This window comes from Eulemur rufifrons, chromosome 30 (assembly GCF_041146395.1).
Source record: "Eulemur rufifrons isolate Redbay chromosome 30, OSU_ERuf_1, whole genome shotgun sequence".
NCBI classification, from domain to species: domain Eukaryota; kingdom Metazoa; phylum Chordata; class Mammalia; order Primates; family Lemuridae; genus Eulemur; species Eulemur rufifrons.
This window is the reverse complement of record NC_091012.1, coordinates 62,399,941-62,409,326: the sequence shown is the minus strand read 5'-3', so window position 1 is coordinate 62,409,326 and position 9,386 is coordinate 62,399,941. Positions and strand designations below refer to the sequence as shown.

At 45.8% G+C, this 9,386-nt stretch overlaps 1 protein-coding gene across 1 annotated transcript; it reads right to left on the bottom strand.

Annotated features, from left to right (window-relative positions):
* Window positions 1-5,806: 5,806 nt before the first annotated feature.
* On the bottom strand, window positions 5,807-7,032 carry TEX13A (testis expressed 13A). Its single transcript, XM_069464223.1, has 2 exons — window positions 6,574-7,032; window positions 5,807-6,475 (listed from the first exon to the last, which is right to left on the bottom strand). The coding sequence occupies exons 1-2, from the start codon at window positions 7,030-7,032 to the stop codon at window positions 5,807-5,809; spliced, it is 1,128 nt and encodes a 375-aa protein (XP_069320324.1).
* Between the last annotated feature and the right edge of the window lie 2,354 nt (window positions 7,033-9,386).

Sequence of the window (9,386 nt, the reverse complement as noted above, 5' to 3'; positions counted from 1 at the left end):
TTGAGCCAGTGGATTTGTTTCACTGTTTGTATGAGATTCAGGAAGAAGAATATTCAAAAAAGATAATTGATGATTTACAGTCAGTTATACTGCTTCAACCTACCTATACAAAAATGGACATTCTGGCTATGTCCTTCTGTGTAAAAAGCAGTCACAGTCACCTATCAGTGTCTTTGAAGTGTCAGCACCTGCCTGGATTTGAAGAGGAAGAGCCAGCCTCAGCATTTGTGCCACCAGCCTTGACACTTAATGAGTGAGTATATCCATGTTTTTCCTTCGACTTCTGGCAATGGGCCTACTTATTTATTTTGTGTATTCAGGCACGTGATCATTTTTAGCATTGTCAATAAAAGAAATAAAAGTGAGAAACCAGCATCTTAACTGTGTATATTTTATGTCAATCAGTACAATGAGGATTTATTGAATATCTATTATGTACCAGGCACTGTACTAGCCACTGTGTGTCTTCATTGTCACCCAGTGGATGTGTTTTATAAAGTGTTTTGGGCATGTAAGGTCATCAAGATTATCATTGAGGACTCTGCTGTTTTAGTGTAGATGACCATTCTGGAAAAGATTGTAAACCTAACATTGGATTGATTTGTCACTCTCCTCTACATATACTTCATCACTAAGGCCTCAAAGAGCTTCACATTAGTAAGGGGCAGAGCTACACTCTGTGTATCTTGCTGTAAAGCCTGGGCTCTTTCCACCAGAACTTGCAACTTCACAGAGGGTCAAAAGCTAAAGTTCAAAGAGGCTTAAGTAAACCACTTTTATAATATGGACTCTATACTATAAAATACAATTTTATTGACTTATTGACTAAAGCAGCAAAGAAAACTTATACCTGTGGTATCTGGAAAATGCCTTAAGTCTATTCTCAATATTTAGTTTTGCCTCTCCCATAGTTCTGGGGCCAGCTGATGAGTAGGAGACCTTGAGGATAGGAGATTGAGCAAAAGGTTCTACTTGAGAAGGGAGTTAAACCAAGTCTTTTTTTAAAAAAAAAAATTTATTTATTTATTTTTAGGGACAGGGTCTTGCTCTGTCACCCAGGCTGGATGGAGTGCAGTGGTATGATCATAGCTCACTATAACCTCAAACTCCTGGGTTCAAGCAATCCTCTCACCTGCGCCTCCCAGACTGCTGAGGTTACAGGCTTGAGCCACCGCACCAGGCCTAACCCAAGTATTACCTCTTATAGTTGTATTTCCTTATTGGGCAATAGCATAGAGGCAGAAGTAAGCATGTGATATGTGTGTCTTATGGAAGTAGGGAGGGGGAGGGAGATGCAGCAAGAGTTTGTGTCTGGAACTAGAGGGGGAAGGGTTAGGAGAGCTTAAATGGATTCAGAATTATGAAAGACCTTGGTTACAAGGTCTTGACCAATTAATGACAGCTTCAATCCAGCTGTATATTATAAAATAAAATAATGGACTGATACATTTGAGAGAGTTGAAACACTGATGGAAACAAAAAGGGGCTTCTGGCTCATTCTGGGTTTCCAGAAAATCAGCCTTAGATAGAGTCCTCACCCCTAACCCCTATTCCCTTTATCAGAGGGCTTAAACTCTTATCAAGAATTGAGCCCAAAATACTCCTTTCCTAAACATCTTGGCTAAGTGAGGGTTTACTATTGAACTTTCTTAGTTTTCGATTATTATCATTAATTCTTCTATCAGTACTGATAACCAAGAACCAGTTGTATTGTAAAGGTAGCTTGGGAATGTCACTTGACCTCTTAGAGCATCTGCAAAATGGTGATTACAATACCTGTCATTGGGATAAGGGCCAGATAAGATAATTTGTGTATGTAGAGTGCTTACTATGTGCTTGGCACATAGTAATATGGCTTTGGAGTCAGACCTGAGCAATGAGCTCTGTTTTATACTTATCTATGTGACCTTAAGCAAATTACTTAACTTTTTGTGCTTTAATTTCCTTTTCTGCAAAATGGAGTAATACCTCTTAAGGTTTGGGGAAGGGGTAAATTAGTACTCGCATGGTGACAAAAGCCAAAATAACCTTTTACTTGTTTTAAATTATTTTTGTTTTCTCAACTCCTTTAGATCCTTTCAGCTGCGCGATTTGCCAGTGTCTCGGCTACACTTGCTCTGCCAGGCACTGCGTAATCCATACTGTAAAATCAAAGACCTGAAGTAAGTTGAACATCACTTTAAACTCTTAGGTATTTGCAGGTAAAGACTGGGTTGCTAGAAATTGCACTCCCAGCTAGTCGGACCTGAAAACAAAGTATAGCCAGTGCTCAGCTTCTCCATAGCAGAGCAACAAATGAAAAGATACTCTACGAGCCTAGAAGGGGAAGGAGTCAGACAGAGATCTCTGCCTGTCCTTCCTGCCTTTTCCCCTTTGCATGCGCTATTTCTGCTGTAATGAATAGATGGCAGGTTGCAACACCTCAGAGATTTGTGTCTGGTGTCACTCCTGGATCTACCCTCCTTCCTTTTCCTCCTAGATACCCCCTGTTCTCCCCCTTTTCTTTCAGTTGGATCCTATCCTACTCCATGCTGCTTGATGATCTTTGTTATCTCCCTCCACTCCTTACCTTCACCCCCCTCCAGTTACTCCCCAGGGTGCCTAAAGAAGCCCCCATCCTTGCCCTGACCTTCCATCTTCACTCACTCTCAGGTGCTTTGTCCACATCACACACAAGGAGCCCCCTTGTTCCCTACCCTCTGCCTTTGCCACATAGATCAGTGTTTCTCTCCTGTCCCAGAGGAAAAGGTCATCCTTCCAACCCACCCAAAGCAGTAAATTCACTTCTTTTTATTTTCTTTATTTTTGTGAACATTTAATTATTTTACTTTCACAACACAGAAGCATACAATAAAATGCATCCACCCAGCTGCCCTGTACCGCATCCCACTCTATACCCCCATACCCCACTGCCTCCCATTCCCTGCCCCTGAGCCTACCCTCTCTACATAATAACCTTGTTTACTAAGTCTCTTTTCAGACCTTTTTCTATGTTTACTGAAACATAAATAAGTAACATAAGGCAAACATAAATCTATGTAACATACAAACATATTTACAGAACTTTTGGGGTTTTGTTTTACAAAAACAAAAAATGACCCCGTCATATGATTTTTTTTTCATTTAACAATACAGTAGCTATGCATTCACAACACAGAAGCATACAATAAAATGCATCCACCCAGCTGCCCTGTACCGCATCCCACTCTATGCCCCCATACCCCACTGCCTCCCATTCTCTGCCCCTGAGCCTACCCTCTCTACATAATAACCTTGTTTGCTAAGTCTCTTTTCAGACCTTTTTCTATGTTTACTGAAACATAACTAAGTAACATAAGGCAAACATAAATCTATAAATATATGTAACATACAAACATATTTACAGAACTTTTGGGGTTTTGTTTTACAAAAACAAAAAATGACCCTGTCATATGATTTTTTTTTTCATTTAACAATACAGTAGCTATGCCTCCAATTCAGTATTATGCAGGATCTACCACATTCTTTCACATAGTTCTTCCATTTTCAAGCTTTCTTCAACTATCTTCCCCATGGCTCAAATTTCTCCCACATTCAAAAGAACCCTCTCTCAACCATGTACCCCACTTCACTCCTTCTTTTCACAGCCAAGAGTCCTTAAAGAAGAGCCTCCCTCACTGACTCATTTCCTCACTTCCCATTCACTCCTGAGTCCTGCAGTTTGGCTATGCCCCTGCCACTCCCCTGTATCTACTTGAAGATCCAAAGTAAACGATGGCCACTTTTCAGCTCCTATCTTAGAGATTCCCTTCAGCCTCCCTGACCTTTTTCTCTTTTGATTATTCCCCTGTTCTAACTGTTCCTAAGTACCTCATTGCCTTCCTGATTCCTACCAGGGACTATTTTTGACCTCTAGTGGACATGTAGCAGTATCTGGAAACATTTTTGGTTGTCACAACTGAGGGTGTAGGAGTTGAGTGCTCCTGACATCTAGTGCGTAGAGGCTAGGGATTCTGCTAAACATCCTGCAATGCACAGGACAGCCTCCTGCAACAAAGAATTATCCAATTTCAAATGTCAAGAGTGCTGAGGTTAGGAAACTCTGTCCTAGAGAGACATAAACAAGCCCAGACATTTCTGAAAAGTACAGGCTAGGGATCTGGCCCCCAATCCTGATGATGATTGTCTACACCCTCCCCACCAGGAGACGACCCAAAGTCACATCTAGTTGCTGCACAGATGTCCAAGGGTCCAGACAGCGTCTCAGTCTCTAGGTCCGTGGGGCAATGTCCAGGGCTCTTCCAGTTGTGACTCAGTCTGGTCCAGCTGTAACCCTTCCCCATCCTTCCACCTGTGGGCTAAACCATACATTTAGTCCCTGTCAACACAGCTCATAGTTACTTGAGGGAAAGAAGCAGGCCAACCTCTCACCCAACCCTTTCCCTACCCACTCCCATCCTCTCCTACCTCATCGCTCCTTCTGGAAGTTGATTTCCCCATGGGATATATTTCTGTTGTAGCTCACATTGCTGAATTCACTGAGAGCTTTGTAGCCAGACTTCCCTCCCACATTTATCATGGTGATAGGTAGGGGGAGAGAATCTCTCAAGGTGGTACCACCCTTTGGCCCGTGGTCTAGACCAGGAAACCCTCTGGGGCTCTATCAGTTGCTGACTTACCTCCTTGGCAGGGGCACGAGTTCCCTGTTCAGATCAGGCTGTCCCAGGTTCTGCCCACTGGAAACTGCGGTGGATTCTGTCATGGGGCTGCACAGTCACAGCAGTCCTCGCCTGCGGCTAGTGCCGGCATCCTCTGTACGCAGACCTGAGGGATTCTCTTAGGGGTGGCAAATCTCTGCCGTGTTGATTTGAGTCAGCATGAACCTGAGGTTAACCCCAGGCCTGTTTTGATTGTTTCTCGTGATATAACTCCCTCAGAACACAAAGGAGCTTCCTATCCAGTTCATTCCTGGAAACTCTTGGGATGCCAGAATCCCCTCTACTCTCCACACCCTGATGCAACTCCCTAGTCAGTTACAGCATTTTCTTTATGGTCTTTTGTTTGTAATTGCTCTTCTGGTACCAGTTTCTGACTTGGAAATAATCGGGTTGCCCAGAACAGGAACCTACTCAAGTTAGCTTAAAGAAAAAAGAATCTGTGTAAAGTGGATCTTCAGGTAGCACAATTGCAGGAAGTAAAAAGTGGCTGGGCACCACCACTCTCTCCATCGCTCTGGAGTCACAGGATGAACTCCTCTGTGCCTGTCTGCTCCCTGGAACCTCATAATGGAATGCTCTAAAAGACACTTGGCTCTGTGAAGCATACAGTTCTGTTCCTCCACAGCCAGGGCCAGGCCTCAGCTGTGGCATTGGTGTCCATGGCTCTGACCCTGGTCCCAACTCCAAGTGACCCATTCATTGCCCAACACCATCCTGACTAGAATCTGCCTCTGTTCAGATTCTCTAGTGATAAAGTCTGTTGGGCTCAGGATGGGTCAAATATCCACTCCTGTTCCAATCATCTAAGGCCTAGGTAGGGGAGAGGGTGGGGTGCCTAGGTCCACCAGACACTAGGGTGGGGAGAGAGAGAGATAGAGACACACACACACACACAAATAGAAGCAGCAGCAGTTCTGGGGTGTTGAATGCTAATGCTCTGGAATACAAAGGGCATCATCAAAACATGTCTCCCCCCAACCATCTCCACACTCCCCACCTCCCACCCCACCTCTCTCCCACCCCCTTCCCCCCACCCCACCCAGCCCCCCACCCCCGGAAAACTGCTTTCCCATTGCGATATATTTCCCTTCTATTTCACATTTCTGAATTCACTGAGGGCCTTGCAGCCAGATTCCCCTCCCACAGCGGAAGCAAATTTCCCTCCGTGAAAAATTCATGGCTTTACACCAAGGGCAATCCCAGTCTCCGGGCCTGCGAAATACTGGAGTTCTCTGGTGATGGGGTTCGGAGTCTCTCCTGTCTCTTTGGGGTTCTTGAGGGTCTATTCCCTGGTACCCCACACCAGACCACAAGCTAGTATCACAGGCCCCCCAGTAGGGAGGCATCTGAGGGGGAGGTGGTGCTGTGACCGTTGCTGCTGGTGGGAATAGACTCGGTTCAGCTGAGAAGGGGGTCAAAGGGGATGAGTATGTGTATGTGAATGAAGGAGGGAGCTGGACAGGAAGGAGGTCCCCTGAGGTGTTGGCCTGGGGCTCCTGGATCCCAGAGGAAGAAAACATGGCTGTTTCCACTGACCTGAGATTTCCCTCCCTCTCCCCTCCAGAGGTGTAATTTTCCTCCGTATCTCCGAGAAGCTGCAGGAAGCCTCCATTCAGCTCCTGTGCAGCCTCTGTGAAGGTAGCCCCTGCCTCGACACCCCTCTGCTCTCTTCCTCCTTCAGCAGCACCAGCAGCAACCGCCATCGCTGCCTCTTCCTCCTCATGTGCTCTGTCTGTCCCAGCCCATTGGGCTTTTACCTGTTCGTGATACTTCAGCTCCTGGAGAGAAATGTGCAGGGCTGAGACGTGTTCTCGGGGAAGGGAGGGGAGGGGAGTGGGGCGGGGGAACTGGGCGAGGATCAGTCAGGTAATCTTACGGCCTGAAAGAGCTTCCATCTCAGCACGCCCTGCTCTTTCTGCACCTCGGCGAGGTTGGCCTGAGCCCTCCGCAGCCGGAAGGCCGAATCCTCCCGCTCCATCTCCCGCTGCGCCGTGAGCTCCTTCAGGTCTGAGGCCAAGGCCTCCGCGGCCGACCTGTGCAGTTTGGAGAAGTCCTGCAGCCACTGCAACCTGCGCCCTTGTAACTGCTCCCGCCTGCGGGCGAAGCGTATTCCCAGGGCCAGGCAGCCCCAGGCACAGGCCTCCTTGGCCTGGCTGGACATCTCTTCGTCCTCCAGGATGTCCTTGAGCTTGTCTTCCACCTCCTCCCAGGACAGGAACATATTCTCGATATAGAACTCAGGGCCTTTCACGTGCTCGGCCATCTTCTCATTGACGAAGGCCACCACCCTGGCATGCTGGAACCCACCACAGGGGTCTTCGGGTTTCAAGGCCATGATGGCGTAGGGCCTTAGCGGTTTCGCTGCCGCTGTGAGGATGGATCAACCTGTAGTATCCTCCCCTCTCCCGTAGCTCCTCCTACCCCCACCCCTCCCCTCCCCTTGCCCCCCACCCTTCTCCTCCCCTCCCCTTACCCCCCCACGGACCATATCCTCATAATGACCCCGAGGGCGTATCCAGCTTTAGGACGCCGTCCTACCCCTAACTCACCTCTTTAGCCAGGGGACTGAGGAAGTACGGCCAAGCACGCCCAGCCACCAGGCTCAAAGAGAGAATAGCGCCTCTCTCCTTCCCAGGGCTCCAGGGAAAGGAAGGCCTGGGGGCAAGCCTGGAGGCTTGTACTCTGGGACTGTTCCAATTTCCAGAGACTGCGGGGGTGGGAGGGAGGGGGTGAGGAAGTCCTCTGCCCCTCCACAGGATATAAGGGAACCCACCACCATATGGCTGAAAGCCCTTAAAGGAGGGAAGAAACAAAAGTGGTCAGAAAAGACTTAGAACCAAGAAAATGAAGCGCTTATAATCAAGTCAAAAAAGTCCCTCCCCACCACAATGGTTTGTCCCATGCCAGGGGAGCCGGCTCCTAGGCACAGAATGTTCTAGAACAGGAAATAGCGGCCAACTCTTCAGTGGTTTAGGGTAATCCCTGGAGGAAGAGGGTGGAGCCAGGGGTGGAGCCCCATAGCCTATTGGCTCCGGGCTGACCAATCCAGTCACTCTAAATGGGTATAAATCTGCCCCTCCCCCCTCGCCCCGGGTCTCGAGTCTGGCTACCTCCATCCTCCCAATCCTAGTCCATTCCCCCCTCGTATTTCCCCCCACCACGACAGCCCTCTGACATCAGGTCTGCCTTCTGCGCTACTCTGTCATCAGAAGAATCTGAGTATGTCTTTTAAAACCTCCGTTGAGTTTCTGAAACCAACAAGATAGACCAGAAAGATCTCAGGTTAAGTCCTACTTTGCCACTTATTATATAACCTTGTACTATAACTGAATCTCAGTTTTTACCTGTGGGTCTCTGATTAGGACTGAATGACGTAAGTGCATGTAAAGTTAAAAAAGTAATGCTTTCTATTATCCCATTTTTGTAAAATTTACAAAAAATCGTATATATATGTCTGCATGTGTTTCTATAATCTTGGAGAACAGAGTTGGAGGAGGATGTACACCAGACTATTAACATTCGTTATCTCTGGGAGGTGGGGTTGAACGGGAGATTAAGAAAAAGTTTTTAACTTTTTAAAATACATCTTTCTCTGATTTCATTTGTTATAAAGAGCATATAACTTTATGTATACATGTATTAACATCTGGAAAATTATATACCAACATTTTAACTGTGGTTATCTTTGGGTGATAGGAATATAATATGTTAAAAAGTCTTTATTCTTTATATTTTTCTCTATTGCAAAGTTTTTTGTAATAAGCATTTATGTTTTTCAAAACTTTAAAAAAAATACATTGTTTCCCCAGTAATGTCTGCTCATTGTAAATATTTTTTATGTACTTGGAAAGTACATGTCTTTTTATAATTTCCCCCTTCCCCAACCTGGGAGATAACCAATATTAATGGTTTGGTATATATCCTTCCAGTCATTTAAAATAGGCCATAACAAATAATTTGCAGTTTCTCAAATGAAGCATCTTCTCTCTTGCCTCCTGGCCCTTGCACAGGCTGCTCCGTGCGTGGATTGTCCCTGAGCCCCTCCTGCTCTCTCCACTCCCATTCTCCACATCCACCTAACTTCTGTTCATTTTCTATTCCCCTTTCATGACAACGCTCAAGCATTTCTTCCTCTTCTAAATATTTTTTGATCTTCCAAACCCCACCTAGGCTGAATTGGGCAGCCTTTCTGTGTCCCCATCATACCTTGTGCATACCTCTTGCAGTATTCCTCACACCATATTATGACCCATGATTTTCTAATCTTTCCCCCCCATTAACTGGGCACTCCTAGAGGGAATTGTCTGTGTCTTAATTGTCTCTGTGTTTTCAGCATGTAGTACAGTGGTAGGCACCCAATTAATTAATTGTTGAATGAATTGAAATAATTTATTACACCAGTAAGGTGCAAACAAGTACCTTTAAAAAGAGCCTTATTTTTTTTTTTTTTCTGAAACGTGTTTTTCTCCACACAGACTGATTTTCTGTCACCTCACAGCTTCTTGTGGTAGGGACCTCTCTTCAGTATTTGAAACCAACCAGTATCTGACAGATTTGGAGTTTGTAAAAAATACCCTGGAAGATTCAGGAATGAAGCTTCTGTGTGAAGGATTAAAACAGCCCAACTGTATATTACAGACATTGAGGTAACTGATAGCAGGTTAATTTGTTGTTTGTATTCATATCATT

Bases quoted from the DNA above. Each gene is read 5' to 3' on its own strand.
- TEX13A (XM_069464223.1), bottom strand. From the start codon at position 7,032: ATGGCCTTGAAACCCGAAGACCCCTGTGGTGGGTTCCAGCATGCCAGG. The intron at 6,476-6,573 runs GTAAGATTACCT...ATTTCTCTCCAG, and splicing joins GATGGAAGCTCTTTCAGGCC to GAGCTGAAGTATCACGAACA.